The sequence below is a fragment of the Corvus hawaiiensis genome, chromosome 3 (genome assembly GCF_020740725.1).
Source record: "Corvus hawaiiensis isolate bCorHaw1 chromosome 3, bCorHaw1.pri.cur, whole genome shotgun sequence".
In the NCBI taxonomy this organism is placed as follows: domain Eukaryota; kingdom Metazoa; phylum Chordata; class Aves; order Passeriformes; family Corvidae; genus Corvus; species Corvus hawaiiensis.
In genome coordinates, this window is record NC_063215.1 from 89,825,193 (window position 1) to 89,848,455 (window position 23,263).

A 23,263-nucleotide genomic window follows, 5' to 3' on the forward strand; every position below is an offset into this window, starting at 1 on the left:
AGACATGTGAACATTAATCTTTTCTATACCTCCTTAAAAAAAAGTATTTATCAGACAACAGGGAACAAAGTAGAAATAATATGGTTGGTTTGATAAGCCACAGTGTCCTTGTTCTTGTCATCATGATTTTCTATATGCTGGTAAATCAACAAAGTAGTCTTTACTTCTCCTTTACTACCATACAGAAAACAGGGCACCTACTATACAAAATCTTGCTGTCAGTCTTTTTCAGGTAAAAAATAAAAAGAACCCCTGCACACCATCAAGTATTTTGCACGCAAGCATATTGCACTTCATGAACTATAATATTAGGAGAAACATCATGGATGTGTTTTCACTACAGACTCATCAAGATGAAGTACAGTGCAGTCCAAGTGCTAATAATTTTCTTCAATAAGATGTTGTTTTAAAAGCTCATAGGCAGGACAGTAATTTTGTCGAGTATGATATTTTTTATCAAGTTTGTAAGTGCAGTGCATCCTGCAGAATCCATATGCGTCACGAATGAAAAGTATAAGCAAAATAAGACATTGTTTACATACCCTTATTCAATGTATCATAGATAATGAAAGCAATAAACATACTTAAATATATTTATTATATGGGAGTAGATTCGAATAGAATAATTCAGTTGGAAGGGACCTACAACCATCATCAAGTCTAACTGCTCAGCCACTTCAGGATAAATTTCTGGTCAAGTTTTTACTTTGAAACTATCTTACCTAAAGTGTTCTCTGAAGTTCCATCTCATTATAAAGGCATCAACTAAAATCTGGAATTACAGAAACATTAAGGCTTGTGGGGCAAAGATGACAATGTGCAGGGTGTGGGGGGAGTGTGCGTGGGCTTCCCTGGCCAAGGTTAACTCTGCTGTGACAGTTAGGAATCCTCTCTAGGTAAGGACCTTTACCTTTTTCACAATTTAAGCTCCTTTGGGAACGGTAGATCCCTAAATATCAGAAAGAAAAGTGCAATTCTGTATAACCCAGGCTTCTGATGCTTACCAACGGACAACTCCTGTGCCTCCATTTAAGCACAGAATTTAATGAGCAACAGGGAATAAAAACTGAAGAAAAAACTGCACATTTTTCCTGCCTCTATATGGAGTAATATGAGCTCCAGCAAAACCACCAACTGCTTTTTTCCAACAGGTCATTTTTTTACTCAGTTCTTTCTGGGAAAAAGAAAAATGAAAATGGATTTTAAAAATGATTGAACAATACTAACAGGATATTCCCAATGAATAATACTAACAGCATCAGACAATTAGAAGAAGGAGTGAATATTCAATCTCATTGCTGCTGAGAACATGGAAAATGCCAGTCTTTCCACTGAACTTGATCTGCTTATCCTTTATTTTCAGTTCTGACCAATGTTTTTTTCTTTCTGCTGTTTATACTATCAAGGTTTATGCATTTTGTGTAAACAGGGATCTGAAAGAACACAGGAAGTATAGCAAGTGATGGATGGAATAAATTAATGAAAGGGAGTTATGATTCTTTGGACACAAAAGTTATTTTTGAAAGTTAGGAGAGACAGGGAAAGAGCAATACAGAAGAGAAGTGCACTCTAAGAACTTGATGTAGAAGGACAACAAGAAGAGGTGAAAGCAAATTAGAGGAAATTTCATGGTTCAACAGTGACATGCTATTGATGTCACACAGGGAAAAAAGGAGGCAAAAAGGACTAAATTCAGAAATGGAAAGAAGAAAGAATAAAATACAGAAGAGAGCACATTGATATATCAGGGAACATTACCACCTTCTTATTTTATAATTAGTTGTCACAAAGATCAACGTGTTCTACAAAGCTGCACCTACTTTGGCAACATACTAGTGAAAAGTAATTTTGTATTTTCTTCAGGCTCGAAGTATATGGTACAAGGATCCTCAAGGGAACCAGGATGTCAGCATCAAATAACTTACTGCAGCTTGATATAGGAGCTAACAAGTGGAGCCATATAAAACAAGCAAACAAAACCTTACTGGTAAGCTCCTATGGAAAGAACAGCTCAGACAGTTCCTAGAGGCAACATAATATATATGCCTGCCCAGGGTGTTTTTACACAAATTTGTTACCATCGACTCTGTAGGATTTTTATTGCAGCTTTTGATTTGTGCCAGCAGCTCTTTACTGTCAGGAGTACTAAAATTCACCCGAAGATATTTATGTCTAGAAATGCATCTAGGAAAATGGTTATTGCCATTGACAGTACAGCCAGTGAGTAATTCATTAACAAGAAAGAATGGAGTATTAATCACACCATTCTGTGTCTCACAAATGGGGAGAAAATACAATATTCTCTGTGTTGGGTGTTAAAATCTAGTGCCTAACACCTGTTCATTGTGACAAATGTTTTCTAAGGAGTTCCTTTAGACAACTTCCCATTTGACTGTAGTGAATCCTGCATGTCAGACACCTCTGGACTGAAAAGGCAAGACACATTTTATTTTAAATAGTCAAAACCATTTCCAGTAATAGTAGGACAATAACCAAATCATTAAAAAACTGTGGAAGTTATATAGTAAAAGTAATTATTGGGGCTAGAAATGATAGATACTTTCACAACACAACGTAATATTCAATGTGTATCACAGAATACAGCAGAAGCCCAAGGAATGCCCTGCAGTACTGACTCTGCTAGTGCCCAGTGTATTGCTGCTTTCCATGCTACTTACTTGGAACTGCTCAGCTGCTAAGAACCCTACGGAGAGCAAAAGGCAATCATTGTGCTCTCTGTAAAGTGGAGTGTTATAATGTGAAGCAATGGCCATATGTTACAGAGCATTACTGAGATAAAATGGCATCTTTCTGTAGCAGAAATTAACACAACCCCCTTCTCACAGTTATATTGGACAATTGGTAAATAAGCTGTCATCCCAACAGCCTCTTCCCTCATCACAATGATTTTACTTCCTGACTTTTCCTTTTCTTCCAACAGAGGTATCAATTCTGGGTTTTCCAGAGACAGACAAAGCCTCAGAAGGAAAGCAGAATGATAGGGAAGATGCATGCTCAGCAGGTTGCTGTAACATCACCTGACTGTACTGTTAGTAAATAAGAGCCAGGTCTGTTACGGCATTAGTAATTTTAGTCTCCAAAAAATACATACAATAATTTTGCCTATCCTTTTATTCCAGCCTGCTTCCATTTCAATGAATGACAATGGAAAAGCAATTTCTTTCTGCTGTAGTCACTCATATGGTAAGAATTTCAGGAAGAACCTTTTCACATCCTAGACTTTCTGTGCAACTGGACACATGCAAGTATGTATGTACTTAGGGTACACCATTTTGACTTTTTTTTCCCAATGGTCTTACCCAGATTGTTGAAAGAGATATTTTATGAGAGTTCAGTTGTGTTAGGTGGGCAAATAGACAGGCTTAAATGTGCATAAATGTAGTGTGTTTCTGAAATTAAAATACATTACCAAAAAATTACTATTAATTTTGTCTTATGTTGCAATACTCAGACTGAGGATGTGCTTTCTCTACAAACATTCATCTAATGTCTTTACCCTTTCTTTTCACACTCTTTTTGAGGAAAGTCTATTTCCTTGGCTTAAAGGTTCTTAACTATTTGAAGGGAAGATTTAAATTATGTTTTGAGTCCACCACTCTGATCTTGCAGCATTAGCAACTGTTCTAACACTGGACTCTACATTTTAAATGGATGAATTTTCTTTTGCTTATGGTGTTGAAACTGGCCTCTGCTGTCACCAGCCCATGAGAAAGCATGTACACGCTCAAGAAGGTTCAACAAAGAGATTCAGCTACTGATAGCTGGAAAATAGGGCACCCACTAAAAAGATTAAAAGACTGATGATCGCATTGTTTAACTTTTGTGGGTAGTGTCTAATAGCTTACTGACCTCCAAAGGTGAAAAATGACATTCTAATGAGAGTAGAAAATTGTGAATCTTTAAGTCAAACATTTAGGTAGCTCTGAATAACAAAACCATAAGGCGTACCACTGGGTTTCAGACAAGTGTTCTTGGCCAGGCAAGAGAACACAAGATGGAGTAGCTGATTTTCCTCTCTCATTAGGAAAATACACCCCAAAAATGTATCACCTGCTAGGATCAAAATGTTTCTAGATTCATTTACTCCATTACCCAAGTGAACTCTCTAGAGGATTAAGCAATAGTTTCCCAGCCTAACATGGACTAAAGCTAAAAGTTTAGTAAATACTAGTTTTATCTCACAAACCATAATTTTTAATTGCTAACACACATAGGAAAGGCATAATCCTCCACTGATGATATCATAGTCTACTGCCATGGAAATGACTGCAATATCATAAACACAGGTTTAAGATGACCTCACTTTCATAGGAAAGAGGGAAAATTCACTGGAATGTGAATGACATTGGGAATAAACACACACAAGTACTACACAGTGAAAAACTCTCTTACTAGCCACTTAACCTATAGAAGACAGAGACAACAACTAGACTTGCAGCTGAACAGAAACACGGTTCTCCTGCCCAAACACTGTGTTACTACCTAGGAACCTTTGAACAGAGAGCCCTCTGAACTCCTGTCAGGGTTCCCCTTTGTAAGTTCACCACACCACAGAGGAGTCAAATCCCTGCCCTGACAGGCGTACAGTTTAACCACAAGAACACGAACAAAGTATGGCTATGAGAATACAGTGTAGGATCTCAGAGCAACGTTGTAGCTGGAATGCTTCCTAGAATGAGTAAGTACTTCAGAAGTGGGAGGAAGAGAACTCCACAGTCTCTTGAAGCACACAAAATAACATGAAGTCAGACGCAAATGCAGCAGTACAATCTCAGTGTGGCAAGTGCTAAGCATTTTGGCATCAACTCAGGAAAATACATATATTTAACCTTCAGCTCTGAAGTACTCTAAGAGGCGTCAAACAACTCAAGGATTGGAAGCTGAAATTTGTGTGTAAGCTTTGCGTCGCCATGAGTTGGGAACACTGAGTACTGTGCCGGACCCCAAGTTGAGATGAGAAAAGAAGCTTGAACTGAGAAAAGGGAGTGGAGAAATGTACAAGGCGATAGTGATCTCACTTAAGAAGAACCTTTTATCTTGAAGGATCTCAAAGCAATTTACAAACTTAAACAGACCAGACACTGCAGCTGGTAGGAACAGAAGCAGACAGCTGGGAACTCATTCATGGGAAGGAGGAGGTAACAGAGGACTCACTCAGTGCCATTATCTTCCAAAATACTGTGCTGGGAGAAGACAGCAGGACTAAAACAGAGTTTTCCCTGAATTTTGCCATGCAGCCATGTGAGAAAATTGCAGAAAGCAAGAAGACAGGCAGAGCTGACAGAAAGAGATGCAGAAAAACAAGGGGCCTTTGGACAACTGGGGACCTGTCGCTATTAGGGACTGTAATTTCCCTGCTTTTTATTTCAACTTCAACTCTATAGATAGACTCTTCACACCTTCTGCAGTAAAACCTTTAGTAATTCCTATTATTTTTGCCCCTTTTAATAACTTACTCCAATACTCTGTACTTATTCCTATCTTTTTACAAAGCAAACTGCCCTTCTTCCTGTCCTTAAATTGCAAAATGTTTTCCAAATGCCCAGTAAGGCAAATAGTGCTGCTCTTGGTGACTGGGATTCATGTAGTACCGGCTTGACTGTAGTACGACAAGGGGTATTCTTTAGCTCAAAAGCACTACTAAATACATACTATTAAAACTTAACCAGGTAAACGAGTCTAAAACACAAGAGGCATATTAGTTATTGCTGAAATGGAATTGCCTCTGGAGTAAAGACAGCACCTAATTACAGTACACAGTAGCATAGAACACAAAATGAAGACACCAAATGAAAGGGCAGGTGTCTTCATATCAATTAAATAGAATCCAGAAAGCAACACTTTTGTTGTGCTTAACTTAAAAGACATTGTGTGACCAGTTTCACATTCGTATTTCCCAAGACTTTAAAACTTCCACGTTTCCATTTAGGAAGCAGAGGAAAAAACCCGTTTTCATGGATAAGAGCCAAAGGCAAAGGCTGAGCAGGTGTTCTAGCACCACCAGTCCTTCTCAGAGAGGGCCCACAGCATCCTCTGTGGCACAAACAACAGTTTCTTTCAGAAGGTGCCAGCTGGGATCAATGGCGCACTGTCTCTTGCTTAGGGTTCATAACCTTAGTTGCAAATGCAGCCCTTGTAATGGGTTAAAAAAAGTCCCTGGTGGCCTTGCCCTAGTTATTCTGTGTTAATTTAAGAAGCACCCAAGCAGACATTTTCCCTCCTTTTCCCCTCTTCAATATTTTGTCATTTTTTGTTAGAGGAACTTTGTTGGAAGTTTTTCAAGTCTGGGGTATAACACCAAACACCTTTAACATGCTAGAATGTTAAACTGTGTCTCACCCTAAAGTAAACTATCACTCGGATTTTGCTGGAGGAAGACAATTTAATTTCAGTTTGCAGCAGTGAAAAGCTTCTTTTGACGCGAATGAGCTTGGATCAGGCCCTGTATCAGCAGTGTTTGGGCCAGTAGAGATATTCAAAAGCTGTATACGCACAGAAAACAATTTTCTTACTGAATGCCATTACTGAAGATTTCATCAACTTGATTTTTATCTCATTTTTCTTTTTGGGCCTCCAAAACACAGCTTTCTTCCTGCCACACAAGAGAAGGCAAACAGGAGTTTCTCTAAACATTTAGGTTCTCTAAAATCAGAGAACCCAAATGTTTAGAGAAACAATCAAATGCTGAGCCTGTACATCCTGCATCTAATATGCACCCAAACTTTGCTAGGTCAGAGAAGAAGACAAGGGGCAGACAGCACTGGGTCTGAAATCAAGCCCAGATTTTTCACTATTACATAAATGAAACAATTCACAGATGACACATTCACTCATGCATTGATGTCTTTCACTGGATCCAAAGATTAATTTCCTCTGCTGGACTAAGCTTGTATTCCTTCACAGTTGTGCTTTCCCATGCTGCTGGCAATGGCAGATTGACTAGAATGAGGAGTGGCTGCTGCAGGGGAAGCATTACAGATTAAAACAAAAACACAAATGAAATGGATTTGAAGGATTCTAGAATACTTTGCTGCTAGGAGAAGCTGAAGAGAAAAAAATATCAAAACAAGACAAAACCATTAAAAGTTGGTGACATGCATGAGAAATGGTGGAAATGAGAACATGTGTGAGATCTGGAAACAAAGCAAAGAAGAAAATGAAGTCATATGCGAGACTTCCTCTGATCACTGAAAAGAAACGTAAGAAAATGCCTTTTTCGCACTCCCATCAAAAAAAGTCTGCAATTATAGTTTCAAATACTGCACTTTTAAAAAAGAAAGTACAGACATAGTTTTGGATCATGGACATTTCCAATGTGCCAATGAGCCATTTATTTCAGCACTTCAGCAGACTATAGTCACCACTAGAGACTTAAAAGGAAGACATAGAATCTCACTTACGAGATACCTTTGCCATTTGGCCCAAGCACAGGTTGTGCTCAGTTAGCAAAGAGGATTTGATGTGTTTGGGATGTTAATACTGATGTGTGTTTGTCACCATTGTCCACTGCAGTTCAGCAACACACTACTCTTCATGGAGCTCAGTGCTTCTCTGCCTTATCTCTCTGTCTTGCTGAATGCTTACAGTCAATCGGTTTAGTACTTGCAGTAATTATTAACGGTGGTTGTTACAACAAGGGGGCTGGAAGCAGAACTTTTAGTTCTACTCCCTAAAGGGAGTGAAGAAATGTGATGAGAGGAAACAGGTCCACAGAAAACTAAGACTTGAAATTCTGAACATTCTTGCAAATGCAGTTTTCCACTATTTGGACTGTGGTGTCATTCTCTTGAGTTAAACTGAGAGACTGTTGTTGTTGTGACTATCCAAAGATTGCTTTTCCATCTTACATTTTGTTCTATGCTTCTGCTGTTTTCAATTGCCATGCCAAAGTTTCTCCTGTTTATTCTAATTGTTTTAGTGTGTCTGACTCTCATTGGTTTATATGTTTAGTCTTGTCCTGGTTTAATATGAATTAAAATGCCAATGCCACGACCAGTCTGCAAATATGAGTCAGAAGAGAAACTATTTAAATAATACTGTGGATGCTACCCATCTGGTTTGATATCTAGATCATACAGAATAATGCTGTTTTTGTTTTCTACTACTATTGCCTGCTATTGCCAATGAAGTGTTGATTGTGATTGTGACCACAAGTATGTTTTGCTTCTGGTCCTAATAAGCCAGAAGAGTGTGGTTTACTGCATGTATGTACGTGAGGCTGTTTTGATCATATGAAGTTCACTTTAGAAAACCCACATTCTGCCACTGCAGCGCTACAGGACAATGAGAAAAGAATTTCCAATGAGAACAGTGTTTCAAAAGCAAACCACTGGGCCCCTTCCTTTTAGAAGAATTTTAAGACATGCTACCCTTTCTTCTGAATTTGATTATTTCTCAGAATTACATCTGTGTATCTGTCTTCAACCAAAGGCCCCTGTCCTTTTCTGTCTTGGTCATTATGTAAGATTCAGCACATTTCAAACTGTACATTTCCATTTCACACAGAGGTTACACTTCTTTAAATCATTAGTTTACTGTATTGAGTAAAAACATTATATGCTAATTTTTTTTTCATGGTGAATCTGGCTATGATACCTCCAACGGTGGCTTAAAGCTTTTCGGTACCTTGCCTCTACAGACCTGGGAATGCTTAACATTTAAAGTTTGCTACCACCATTTCAAGTCTGACCCTGAGCTTCTAGCTCTCCAGACAGAGGGCCAAGGTTGTGTCCTAAAGGGCCAACAGGGTATTTTACCAGTTTAAGTTATAACACAGCATTGTCTAGCTCTGGCAGAGTCTCAATCAATATTATTATCTTCTAAGAAAGGTAGGCTTTAGTGTTGAGTGGTGAATATGCCCATTAAACACAATGTGTACAAAAATGTGTCCGGCTTCCTCTGTGTAAGTCACAAATTTATTCATGCTCCTCCAAATGGGTGATAGGCATTTAACATGATCACTGCTGCCCATGTTTTTTATAAACAGAAACATCAGCACAAAGGACACACCCACAAAAACCTGATGCTCCTTCATTCCCACTGAAATGAACCACAGCTTTAAATCTAGAATATGCAGCCCCCTCTAAATCCCAGATACAAAGACAGTCAAGAGTTATGCTCCTGGAATCTAATCCTAACCCCAACCTGGCAGTTTTTATATTTCATAAAGCTTGTTTATAGTTTCCTGTTCCACCTAGGCACAATCAAGCCTACTGCTTAGTACTTTCCGGTAATTTTACCCAGATTTTCATAACCCAGGATACATTTAAACAATGTCTACATAGGTACTACGTGGAAATTTTAGTCAGATTAAAGTGTTGCCAGCTAAATTTAAACACACAGTTTTTCTTATTTCATTAAGTGTCCAAAGTCCTGTGCTAGTAACAGAAAGAATGAAGCCGTCCCTTCTTTTTCAGCTCAAGTAGATTATTTTATCACTCATAAAAAGCCCTTTACTGCTACTTAAAGCAGAAGCTAATAATGGTGAGTCGCATATATACTTGTGATAGCATTTGTACACTTTAAGAAACCCTCTCAGCTCACTGAAAAGTGAAATGGCTTTTCTTCAGCCACTTAATCTCAGTGTAACAGCATCTATCACTCCAGCCCATGGTGTAATCTCTGGTTACAGTATGGCCAGTTAATATCCCTTCAAATAAGTGACTGCATTTCTAGCATATCAAACTTGCAGCCAAAAAAAAAAAAAAAAAAAAGGAGCAAGGAGTTTTCTTGTTCGTTTAAGTGTCAAGAAAAGCCCAAAGCTGCAGTTGTCAGCAGTGCTTAAACTGGCAGACAATTTTTTGATTACTTTTTTCCCCACATTTTAGACAGAAAGGAAAAGGAATGTCTTGAGGTTAGAGCACCATGTTTTACATTTCAGTGCAACGTCATATGCATCTGAGAGCTCATTCACACATAACGTCAAGATCAGTTCCACAGCTCTTACTCTGACTTATAAGACAACTATTCTTCCTGGAAAGCTGCCAGCATGTTCTGCAAATTACATAAAGCATTAAATCTTTCTGACACAGGTTCTACGATTATTTAAGAGCCTTCATCGTTTCTGCAACACAAGTCTGTGCCTAAGCACTACTCACTCCTCAGCATGTTCCTCTAACCATGTGTTCTGCACTTTCTTGACCCACAGGCTTTGGTATAATTGTCTGTTGATAAAGGATTTTTTTTAATTGCAGAATTCCTAGCAGGACAAGCTGATGCAGTCCAGATACATATACTTTAAATCCTATTTTAACCAAGTCTGCATACAGAGTATGGAGACAGATGTGTTTAAAACAGTGCAAATCAAAGACTGATTTGCAAGTTTACTGGGACTGACAAGGCCAGCCAGTTCAGGTTAGTATTTGCATCGTGAATTCTTGCAATTTTACTTGAATTCTCCTGTTATTTAGTATTGACTGTAAAGCCTAGGCTACTGGAACCAAGAGCTTTCATGAACTTCTGTACTTCAATTTTTAAAAGAACTTTCCAGACCTTACCTATGTACAATAAAGAAAAAGAAGGAAAAAAAGACAATGAGACCCAAGTATTTAATTCAAAAAGCAAAATGCTCAGAAAATGAATAAAGATAAATTAAGATATTCTTTTAAAAAAACCTTATAAAATAATTTTAAAAATAGCTTTGGGGTGCAGAGCTGCTAAATTTTTGAGGGCTTCCTATATGCACTTCTTGGTATGTTTGGATATGAATACCTTGGGAGGCCCTCCCTCTCTCTCCCTCTCCCTCAATCTCATTTCAAAGTGTCACACAAAACGTTGTCTGCAAGTAATCAATTTACAACCTACTGTTTCATGGAGCTAACCATGGTTTCTTTGCAATATTAACCTTACTTTCTCGCTTTTCCAGTGCAGACAAGTGTGCTTTGAACTGAAAATGTGTTACAGTTGACCAGCTTTATTTACTTTCATAAAATTGTTTCAGACTCCTCTCCTGATAACGAGTGTCAAGAGTTCCAGGTTTCCCGTGCAGGTGCCTACGAAACGCTGCCTCCATGGCCAAGGCCAACACCGACCCACCCGGCACAGCTGAAAACACAAACCAAAGTCTCTCCTCTCTCCAGAGTCAGAGATAGCTGATCAAAGCTCCAGCACGTTCAAACTTCTCCCCGTTCCCACACTCTTCTTTCAAAGCACTATTTGCAGCTGACATCACCCGGGCGCAGCCGCCCCGCTTCACAGAATCTCAGAATCCCAGAACGGGTCAGGTTGGAATCGACCACAGTGGGTCACTTGGGGGTTACCAACCTCCCTGCTCAAGCAGGGTCATCCCAGAGCACACGGCATAGGACTGCATCCAGACGCTTCCTGAATGTCTCCAGTGATGGAGACTCCACACTCTCTCTGGGCAACCTGCGCCTGGGCTCAGTCCTTTCCTCTGCCACAGCCACGGCTCCCTTTGCCCCGGGCCGAGCGCTCCGCCCGCCGCGCCTGGCGCCGACCCCGCTTCTTGCATCCCGGCCTGGGGGAGAGACGTGACACCCGCTCGGTTCGGCCCGGGGCACATGCCGGCCGGGCCCGGCCTGTCCCGGGAAGCCCGGCGTGCCTGCGCTGCGCCCCGGGCACCGCGACGCCCTGCGCTCCCATGACCTCGGGGTCGCTCCGCCCAGTGCGGGCAGGAAACCCCCAGCCAGTACTAACCTGACCAGGTCGGTCATACAGGATCCCACCACCACAACCTCCGCGGCCATGGCGCCGGGGCGGCCCTTGGACCCTGACCCTGACCCGCCCCGGGCCCCGCCGAGGCTTCTCGGGTTGCCACGGGCGACGGGCTGCCCGCGGGGACCTTCGCCCGGCAGGGCTGCCCCTGCCGAACGCCTGTTGCCACAACCGCCCCCCCTCCTCTTCCTCCCTGCCCCGCGCCGCTGCGGCGGCGACGGACCGAACCGCCGGCCCCCGCCCTGCGCGGCCACACAGCCCGCGCAGGCACCTGCGGCGGACGCCAATATTGGGCCAGTGAAGACCCCTCCGACCCGGGTGGGAGAGGCGGCGGCGGCGGCGCGGGGGGAGCGGAGGCGCGCACGGCGGGCGCGGGGGCGTGCACGCCGTTGCCAAGCGGCGAGTTCCGGCCGCCGTAGGTAATGGCGGGGCCGGGACGGGCGCGATGGGGCGAGCGAGCCGGGCAGGGAGAGCGGGCGGGAGCGAGCAATGCCACAGCCCTTCCCGGGACGGCGGCGGGCGGAAGGCGACCCGGCGGCGGGAGGCTCTGGCCCGGAGCCGGCGGAGGCCGGTGTTAGCGCCGCCGATGGGGCGGGGCGGGGCGGGCGCAGCGCCGCGGGTGGCGGCACCGGCTGGGGAGGGAGCAGGGCTTGGCCGGGGTCAGCCCGGAACGAGACTGATGGGCGGGAAGTTCCCCCTGAACATGGGGAAGAGCTTCTTTGTGGATGACCGAGCACTGGAACAAATTGCCCAGGGAGAGTGCGGAGTCTCCATCACTGGAGGTATTCAAGAACTGCCTGGATGCAATCCTGTGCCGTGTTCTCTAGGGTGACCCTGCCTGAGCAGGGAGGTTGGTCCAGATGACCCACTGTGGTCCCTTCCAGCCTCACCCATTCCGGGGTTCTGAGCGTTCTTCCGTGCCAGGGCATAGGTAACTTCGGCGTTTACCCGGGGCTCCGCAGATCCACATTGCTGATCGCATTCCATGGATGTGTTCGGGCACGGCTGCAGGAGGCGGCGGTCGTGGGTCCCCTCCTTTCCCCACTCACACCCAGGCACATGTTCCTGCCATCCCCGAAGTGAAAACCACACTACCAGGCTTGCCGACGGCCACGCCAAGAGGGTTAGACAGGAGAGGTCCTGTCACGTTTCCAGGTCTCCATCACAATAGTCACCTTTTCCTTTTTAAAGCTTCACTTAATGCCCATAATGGTATGGCCGGTGGTGGAACGACAGAGTATCTTGCATCCGGACTCTCTCTGGTGCCCAAAGCAGTGCCCGGGACTTCATGGTTGCTCTGAAGCCTGTGTAACATTAGCCCCAAGTCACAGTGATAGCCAGCTGAATCTTAAGAGGATTCAACTATGAGTTTGTTTGCTTCTTTCAAAGGTTTTGTTTTGGGAGGGAAGCAGTCCAGCGAATTTTGTTTTTCTTAATTCCCCTGAGTTTGTTTGTGTTCAATTTCCAGTACTGTGGGAAACTTAAGCTGAGGAAAAAAAATGTATGTGACAACTGAAACTTAGGAAATGGGTACGAATTATGTTCTAGTTTGTAAAGCCCTTTGTTTACAAAATAAATCAGTGAGTTTAATTGATAGCAACCCTTTAAGTATTGTGTATCTGGCTTGTTAAATAGAAGGTTTTGTGATTTTTAAAAATGATGCAATAAAATACAGAAAAATGCCAAACAGTCATTTAAATCTTGTTTTGACAATATCTGCAAATTTTATTAACAAAAAGATAAGGAATCTCATTTTAAAGTTCATTTTGGAAGATGCATCTGTTCAGCTGTGATCACCACACATATCATGTCTCGCAATTTCATCCTCATAACACTTACAGTCCCCGTAAAATGTGTCATTATCAGAACCAGTTCTGAGATCTTAATGTATAACTTCAGGATTGCTAGAAGGATAGCTTGTTTTTCAGCATGTTCTCATGGTTTAAGAAGTTCTTACTTTCATCAGTCCAGCTGCCCCTGCTTGAAATTACTCTTCCCTACAGCAGAGCTGGCAGACTGAAGTATGTGTCCTGTTGTAACCATTCTTGTGCAAAGTATTTTAGCTTAAACTAATTTTTTATTAGCAGTTTAGTCTAAGCCATTAGACTTTGCACTGAAATATGTAAAGTATGGGCTTGTGTCCTCTCAGTCCCTCTGGGGAAGAATAAAGGTGAGCAGGCAGAAATTTTTAGTAGAAAAGTAGCAAACCAGAGGTAGTATCTTAAACTGCTGTAGGTGTTGGCTAAACAAACTTAAGTTGTTCCACTGTCAATTAAACAAATCATCTATGAGAACACATTATGTGTCAGGGCATGGATACTTAGTCTTCAGTTTCTTCACTGCCATAAAATGTAGGAGCCAGTGTATTAAAGATAATTACTATTTTTAGGAAGTCTTACTTTATTAATGTTTCTGTTTACCTTAAAGTGCCTGGCCTTTGCTTTATTAAGATACACTCCGAATAGCTAGGACAAACACTCTTGATCATTGCTTCCTGCTACTCCAGTGTGAATGGCTTTCATGAGAACAGAATGTGAAATTTAATGTTGCTCCCAGTTACAGAGATTTAGTAGATTCTGTAGAATACCCATTAGTTACTAATTAATGCTTGTAAACTGAGTGTGAGAAACAACAGAAAATTGCAGTTATTGCCATGAGCTGTTCACACTCTTGTTATAGAACACTTACTAATACAGCAGTCCATATGCAGCATTTTAGAGAAAGTGAATGCAGTGCATATTGGTGTTTCCCAATTAAATGGATATTTTTAAAAATATTTTTTAATCCTCAGGGTTTATGTATAAGCTCTTCTGTCCCACTTATCAGTGGCAAGTTTATGTCACCTTTAGTCATTTACAGCCTTGTTTTCTAAAATTGCCGAGTTCAGTTAATTTTCATGTGAAGCTCCGTGCCTTAGAATGTGATCAAATATGTTAACATTTTAATAGGTTGGTTATCCTTTTTTCCTCCCACTTCTACCACAGTCTGTTGTTGTCCATGTACTCTAGTCTTTTTGTGGTGCAATGAATTCGAATGTGTGTATGCTCAGTTTCTGCATTTCACCTAGAAAGCAATGGGTTCCTAAAGCGTGCTAAATTAATGGCCTAATTGATTTAGCATAAGGTCACACAATTGCAAGCACTTCTGAACAAGCTGTGCTTAGAATGTGCGTACATCAGCTTCCTGATCTGTTACGTGAAGGAAGATGAAGATGCCTTTCAAAGAGTATGGTGGTAGCACTGAAAGAGAAGCAGTGTTAGCTTTTAAAAGGCATCATGAAGTCCTATAAATTGCTGCCTAATGAAGTAGCATAAAAGTAATACTGATTATAGGCACACTAGTGCTCTTAGAAATTGCAGGTGAGAATACAGAGAGGTATCAAACCCCTGGGCCCATTGCTGTTAATGTAAGTCCCATTGATTTCAGGGAAAGTAGAAAAAGTGTGACTTGTCAATTACCGACTGACTGGGAATGCCCAAAAGAAGGGTTAGGCTGTGAAGTGTCAGAGTGGCCCTCAGTTTTCTTTCTCAGAGGGATCAGGCCTTAGTTAAAAGTGCCTAGGACAAAATTCTGGCTTTATGTTCATACTGAATAAACAGGCTTCATTGAATGTTGCAGAGGTGGGAGGAAAAAACCTACCTCTGTTTATTTTTTCATTCTAAACCTGTGCACACTTCAGTTACTCTACATTCGTGGTCTTTTGCATGCTTAGCTTTTTTTCTGTTGGTGTTTGCAGAGTACATGTGAATCTACATCAAGTAAGTAGTATTTTTTAAATTTAATATTCTCCCTTTGCTGTCCCTTTGCAGCTCAAGACAAAAGGAAGGAGGAACGTATTAAAATGTCACCTGAAGTGGCCTTGAACAGAATTTCTCCAGCACTTTCGCCCTTCATTTCCAGTGTGGTCAGAAATGGAAAAGTAGGACTAGATGCTACTAATTGTTTACGGATTACAGACTTGAAATCTGGGTGAGTTCCTCATCCAAAAAGAACACCCAACCCCTCACAGTGAAGTTGTCTTTTCAGAACGGAGTTTGATTAGGTTCATGTGTTTAAGCATTTTGAACGCAGCTGGAGCTGACATACTAGCTGACATACTAGCTACATTATTTTTTGTCTTGCTACCATTTTTTCGTTTGGGAGACTAAATTTGTCATATTTTTGGCAATGATAATCTTGTTAGAACACTTTCGTCGCTGCCACTTGATAGTGCTGGTTTTCAGCAATGAGATAGTTATAAACACTTTTTTCTGTTGTTTAACACTTGCTTACTTGATCTTCTCTGTAAACCAAAATTTGAAAGACAAATTTGTGTGATCTTACCTGTAGTCATGAATATGCCAAAACAGAAGAAAAAGTAACTTTTCCTTTATGTGATCTCCCTCAAGTTCAATGCATCAGGTGGCTCTAGGGCCAAGTGTTTGAAATAAGCCAAGCTGCTCCTTTTATTTTCAAAAAGCGTTCAGATTAGTTTTCAGGTAGTGGTAAAATTTGGGGATTTGCATATACAAACAGACTTTGGTGTATAACCTCTGTGAATAATACATGAAGAGAGTGAAATGTTTAGATGACATATGTCAGAAATTGCTTTATTCTTATAGAGTTGGGCATCTTAACAGCACGTTTTTGATTCGGATATTTTTTTGCTACAGGACCTCAGAGCCTGAAATTACTTTTGCTTCAGGTATACAAATCATCTTGCTTGTACAAACTACTGCTTTGTGTATCATTTTGGATGTTAGCATAATACAATAGATGTTCAGAACCACCACAAATCGCTATTGTTTAAAATACAGTTCTGCTGAAAACTTTGTTTAATGTTCTTCTGAAGGCTTTTATTATGGTTTCATGAAAAGCTTTGGAGGTGCTTTTCTGGTTGTAACAATGGCTTTTCCAGAAGGAGGTTTGAATTCTAGGGTTAGTTTGAGCCCTGTGAGGTGCTGGGACAAAGTACAGATTTACTTGGAGGTCTAAGAAGCCATGACTTTTGTTATTAGTGTTGACTGACTTGACATTTAGGCTTGCAAATTATGTAAGACAGGCTGAGCAGTTCTGCATCTGCTGCTGTCATTTCATGCTAGATCTTGGTTTCTCTTGAACTAGTCTTCTAGGAAAGCTGAAATGGGAGCTATCTTACATTTTTCAAATTCAAATCTTAGGAGAAAGGAATAAAAAGAAAAGTAGAGAGAAAACACAACTGTTTGTTGGGAGGTAGGTAAGGGTTTTGCTCTCTACCCACTGAATGTTTATGCTGCCTGCCTTTAAAATAAGGGATTAAAATAATAAAAAGTGGTGTTTTCTAGCTGACTCTTTTCAGGGGAATTTTTAATAGGTGTCTAAAGTTTTTGGCCACTGATCTTGCCAAGAAGATCTTGTATTTGCTTTGTTAAAACCTGAATGTTTTCCAAGAGTTTATTCTTCAAAAAAAATTAAAGCTGCCAGCAGCTGCACCTGTCACCCAAACACAGTGATTCAAATTGTATAGTAACTCTGTTGAACGTGGAGTCCACACACAAGTACAGCACCTGACAGAGGTTGTCTCATGTCTTGTTCGAAGACACTGGTCCACCTAAATGCACATGTTAGAAATACTTTTTTCCTTGTTCTGGAATGTAAGCATGATTCTCATTCTTTATGTTGGGGCTTTGTTTTGGCTTGAGGTTGTTAGGAGATGGAATCAGGTTAATCAAGATTTTTCATTCACTTCAGAATTATTTTAAGGGTTTTTTTGTTTGTTTTTTTTTGGTACAGTTAGGTTCTTAAAACCATTGTTGTAAACAGTTAATTAACAATTGCCTGAAATGTCTTTGAAATGTAAATTTCATGCATGTGTTTTTAGGAAAGATTTTTGTTTGTCACAAATAGTAAATTGTAAATGTAAATAGTTGGTTATTTAAACAGAAAATTTTCAATTCATGCATTTGTGTGGAAATACAAAATTCTTGTGATTTAGTGCTTTATGCTGTTGCTGAACTGGTAAACAGTGCAGAATTACTGACCATAAGATGGATGAATCACAGAATTACAGAGATGTCCCTTCCATAACTCAGGTTCTAGTTCAGTGGTCTTTAACCTTTGATACAGGAGTTCTTTGATACTTCACAGACTGTTTCTCAGAGTCTCATGTCAGTTAATAAATAACAAAATCCCCAACCCACAGCTTTTGTTAGTAGATTTAAATATTTGTTGCTGGATACTGACTGTATAGGAAACTTTGTAAGGCTCTGAGAGTTCAAAAATGAATTGAAGGCCATATGCCTACTTTCCTCCCCTGTCCTCACATCACAAGATTATCCAAGCCCCTGTATACTTTCACTTTCATGATGCTTTTTTAAAAGGAAGGAAAATAATGCAGACAAAATCAGAGGCAAATGTAGGTGATATCAGCATGAAGAAACAGAACTGTGAGACCACTGAAGTTGGGCATTAATGGGAAGAAAATGAGGAGAACTATTTTTAGAGAAAAAGTTGAGGATATCAATTGCAAAATTCCCTTCAGTTTCAATGGGTTGAAATCAGACTTTAAACTTAAAAAGTGGAACCAGGCAGGTTAGGCAGAGCTGCTAGATTAAATGTTTGAAGTTAGATAAAGAGCAGTTCTTGATCTCAAATGAATATGACCATTTGGGAGTAGTATGAGTTCAGAAAATTTTGCTTTTGCATGGTGATTGTACATTTATTCGCACAGTAAAGGGGTTGTACCCATGCTAGTCTAGGCTGTTAAGACCCTTGCCTAGCCTGAGTTTATTACAGAACAGGCAAATATTTCCTGCTTTAACTGGTGTGTTGGGTGGAAGATTTTTAATAATAAATAAATACTATTTTACTGTAACCTTTAAAAGCTTAAAATACTTAAGGTGATCACCTCAATAGCTATTAATTTTGAAAATAAAAGCATCTGTAAGCTTCTGGGGAGGAGCTATAGGTTGCTTCACTGTCACATACCACACTTAACTCCTAGAGAAAATGAGGAGTTACTGTTGTTACACCCCTTCTCTAATGAACCAGTGCTTTACAATGTATAGCAAAATAAAATGTTCAAACTGAAGATCCATCCATTCTCATTTCTTAGGTTTTAGAAACAGGAGCTGTGGTTAACAAGGGAATGATGGTAACATACAGAATAAAGTAGTATTTCTAAGGCCTTGCCCACTCAGAGCCTTGGTTTAGACATTCTCAAAAGCAGAAAGAATTTCCTTTCTGTTTCACCAGTAGAAGATTAACTTCCAGATTTTAGCCTATCATGTCAGTTGATTTTGATTTGTAAATGGCAAGCATATTAAGCCTTTAATTATTTGAAAAGTCAAACCATATGTCAGATAGTTTTAGTAAGGAACTTGTTTTGCACTTATTCTGACTTATTGCTGAGATTGACAACTTTTGTTGTGTTTTATAAACTGTATTAAAGAGCTGATGTTAGATGTATGAAGTATGATGATATGTTAATTTACTTTGCTTTCAAGTGTGGGAGGGAAATATGTCATAGTAAGGAAATCCTATTGTTTTGCAGTCTTTGAGTATGTAAATGTTTTATAATAATATGTTACAGTTTCATAATGTCTGTGTGTTTTACAAACTTATTAGACAGTACCAGTCTCATAAGACACTTACATATATTTACATCTGTGAGTAGGATATTCAGGACCAAGTACTATTTATAGAATTTATATGGCCCGTGCTGATGCAGACCCCCAAATGAAGCTCAGCAATATGGCATGACAGGAAAGAAAGAAACTCTTCAACAGAAATACTAATAAAAGTTAGGTGGCCAAGTTTTCTTGTAAATAGGGCCCCACAGTGAAGGAAAGTAGAACTGGGGTGTAAGGTCACGTCTGAAATACAGCACCTTTAGCAGCATTGATTCAGGTGATAAGAAAACCCTGGCAGGCGTCTCTGTTGCATTAATAAAAGACATTCTTTGAGATGACAGAATGGATCAAAGCGTTTTTAACTCTGGCATAGGATATTACTTTGTTCTAGACCCAAAGAAAATACTGCTGTCAATTGAGTCAATGCCATTTATTGTATCATTCAGTTAATCTCTACTAGTGTCTCTTTGAAATACTGACCCATCTTAATTAGAAATTAAAATCTACTCATAACCAACTGAATTGTGGCTGAGGCATTTTTCTTAGCATTTACACATATAATCATGGGAAAGATGTTGAATAGGGAAAAGTGATTATTATGTAGATTTAGAAATAGAGGATATTTTCCTATGTGAAGGGTGTTTAATTGTTGTATAATGTAGAATCCAGTTATTTAAGAGACTGCTGCTTTTCCTATGGTGTGTTCCAAGAGTGAAAGACATAGTTGTGGTGGTCAATGCCTTTGAGAGCTCTTTTTTTCCCCTACAGCTGTTCATCAGGGCCCATGCTTGAGCTTCAAATTATGCTGCAAGCCTATTCTTACTCAACAAACTTGATTTTGTTTTTTGAAATTACTTTGATGTGTTCCACCAGGCAAAATTTCAAAATGAATACAGTGATTTAAAGCTGCATATATTAAGATTCTATTTTTTTTTAGTTATCCACTCAGAACAAAATTTTAAATTTCATACTTATATGGTTATATTTATTCCATATTTATGGGAAGATTAATTGTGGAATTTTTATATAAGTGATTTGTAGTAAACCGTGTTAGTATTTTGTTCTTTTCGCCTGTCTGATACACTGTTAATTTCTGCCTCTCTGTTTGATATTGAGCTATGTGTGCAAGTAGTTATGTTCCTGAAAGAAACCTGTATGAAGAATGGTCAAAAGAATGTAATTCTTTCTGGAGTAAATTTCTTCTGGAGTAAATTTCAACATAAAAAATTACTATCAAGCTGTAATAAGATATTTATAACTTTATTGCCCTGCTTCCTAGTGAGCAGTGATGATTTACTTTTTTTGTGTTATCAAGTAGACTGCAATATGCTTTGGTATTTCCCTTTCTTTTGGGCATTTCCCTTTTTAAAGTAAATATGCATTTTTATGTGCATATTTTGTGAAATAATGTTGGTTTTAGCTATGAAGTACTATTACAGTACTGTAGCAGTTATTAAAGCTTTTGCTTGATCTTTTGCTTTTGATTAATTTAAATTGAAAAATTCAGCTTCAGTTGCTTGGGGAAGGTTCATATCCATCATTCACATTGGTGTCTGTAGGTAATTTTTTTAACATGTGTTTACATTTTGTTTATGTATAAAGTTTAATGAATCTGACTCTTCTGAACACAAGTACTATGAAAAGCTGTTTTTCAAAATAGCTATGTTTTGTGTAAAATGTGTACTTGAAAGGATGTGGCAGTTTCTAGGAGAGGTGTGGTCTTACGAGTCCTTTACTGCTATATTGGACAAGTCTTGAACTATTACCTTTTCACAAAGTAAGTTGTTTCATTCCAGTTTCTGATGACAAATACATTTCTTCACTGCTAAGAATCTTACTACTAGAAGTTTGTTGTCGCTCAAGTAAAATGTAAAAGACTGAAGCTCTGATGGGACAGTTTGATAGAATTGGTGCTGTGGAGCAGCACTTGGAACTGTGAACAGCAGTTTTTCTGTGCTGGTTAAAAAAGACTTTACTTGTCTCCAAGGTTGCACTGCCCTGCATTTGGTTCTGAATGATGAAAAAACAAAGGCAAAATGTCTGTCTGGTAGAAGATCTAAGTGCAGGGCGTACATTTGGCAATGGTTTTGTAAATATTCTCCACAAAGTTTGGCATTCTTTTTACACCAGTTTTAAACAAGGTGCTTGAAGTTCAGAATAAAGAAAGAGTGTGTTTGTCAGTTTCAAGTGCTATGAGGAAAGAAAGGATTTTAAAAAGTGAAGGTAGCCCTAGATAATTGCAGTAACTTGGGCTCTCATTTAAAAGACTGTATGCATTTTCCTGAGATTTTTTCAGTTTAAATAACTACACAATATGTCTTTACTGGTATTTTTAGATGGGGACAGTGAGTAGCTTCCTCTTGTTTGACCTTGAAAAAGATAAATGCCATATTTATCACTTCTATTATTTAATAAAAATGAGAAGAAACTTGATACAAGTGTTTCTTTTCTGTGTAAAGAGAGCATCATATGATGTAGTACCAATACGTATTATGGGAAAGAGAGCAAAAAAATAAGCCCAATATAAAGCCCTCTAAACTTATATTGCCTAAAAAACTCAACCCCAGATTCCTGTGCATCACTGTATGCATTGCTGAAATAATATCTTTAAACCAAAAATACGACAGAGTAATGGTTGATCTGTTTTGGATGGTCAGTTATTTTTTCACTAGAAAAACCTGATTAGATTGGTCTTGTTTATAGTTAGGGCTACCAGGGACCTTTCGAAATGTCTCCCGATTTATATTATTTCTTTCTCTCTTTTCTACCCCTTCTTCCTCTAGAATGTTAGTTTCAGTCTCTTCAGTAAACATTTGTGAGTTTTTTGTGCGCTTCACCCACAGCGGGGGGGAGGGAGGCGGGGTTTGGTGGTGTGAGTGAAACATTGTTTCATGTTCTTTGTTAAGAACTCTTCTGTACTGAGAATTTTTGAACTAATAGATGTTGATTATCTGTCCTGTTTTCCAGGCTGCCATGAGTGTTAGTCATAAGCCTTAACTTAAATCCTATAGAAGTGATATGGTTTCAGGCCAACTGCAAACAGACAGTGAAGACACTTAGAAGGAATAATTTCCTTAGAGATTTCTAGTGGTGTAGTTTCTTCCATGTACCTGTCTTTCATTGTTTTAGTTTTAACCTGTTGCACATAGGCAAAATTCAGTTTTAATAGATAGATGCAGAAAAGGGAAGAACTTAGGGGTGTAGGGGAGGTATTGGAAGTGGCATAAAGACAGGTCAAGGCATCTCTGGTGGGCTGGGGACTCAGACTTACAAGAACTTAGGGCAGACTGGACCCTCTTTTCACTGGGATCTGAAGGTGCTGTGCTTATAAATAGTCTTGTCATTGCAGGAGGTCCTGTGTAGTTTTCTGTGCCTGTGAGGCTGATAAGACATGATGCTGGGAGAAAACAGTAAACTAGACTGTGAAGGCAAGGACAAGCATTTGCAGGGAAGAAGAGGATTTTTTGGACCGCCATCAAGAAAAATGTACATGCACCTCCTTTCTTTAGGTGTAGTTAGATGGGACCATGGGAAGAGTGATGCGTAATTTTATGTTTTATGGTGTAATCTTGAAAACAGTAGTAGCACTGTTGAGGTGGCTGTGAACTGTGAGAATTAATGTGAGAATGAGAAGTTAGAGAAAGACAAGGTGAGCTTAGGGGTTCCAGAGCACGACTTCTGGAGAAAATGTAACATGCGGTGATGTGGGGCTTGCTTTCTGCAGGTGCGGTTCCACAGGGTGGCCTGGTGTAATTTTACCTGTGAATTTCCTTTTCCTTCTGCTCTTTTTAGTCTACTGCATATCTTTAATGTTGTAATTAATCTAAAATAATGCTAGAAAGAGGAGAACTACTGACACTTTTATTTAGATGTTATCTTTTCATAGGCTTTCTTCTGTGTCTCCAGCCTTGTAATACTTTATATAAATATACATAATTTGAAGTTGCCGTTTTGAATACTGCAGACTGTGGATTTATGTT

General features: G+C 39.7%; 2 protein-coding genes across 3 annotated transcripts in view; one reads left to right on the forward strand and one right to left on the reverse strand.

The window, feature by feature from the left end:
• The window catches only part of RBKS (ribokinase), a 71,682-nt gene extending 59,860 nt beyond the window's left edge, over positions 1 to 11,822 (reverse strand). The window contains exon 1 of the mRNA XM_048297469.1: positions 11,677 to 11,822. Within this exon, the coding sequence (XP_048153426.1) occupies positions 11,677 to 11,726 (50 nt within the window). The 5' untranslated portion in view covers positions 11,727 to 11,822. The remainder of the gene's footprint in view (positions 1 to 11,676) is intronic.
• A 187-nt stretch (positions 11,823 to 12,009) lies between these two features.
• Positions 12,010 to 23,263, forward strand: part of BABAM2 (BRISC and BRCA1 A complex member 2) — a 171,611-nt gene continuing 160,357 nt past the window's right edge. The window contains exons 1-2 of one of the 2 annotated variants that reach the window (XM_048297468.1): positions 12,010 to 12,113; positions 15,504 to 15,663. In XM_048297468.1, coding sequence (XP_048153425.1) covers positions 15,536 to 15,663 — 128 coding nt within the window. In that variant the 5' untranslated portion in view covers positions 12,010 to 12,113; positions 15,504 to 15,535. Of the gene's footprint in view, positions 12,114 to 12,357; positions 12,477 to 15,503; positions 15,664 to 23,263 lie in introns of those variants that run through there. The other variant, XM_048297467.1, reaches the window with a different exon arrangement.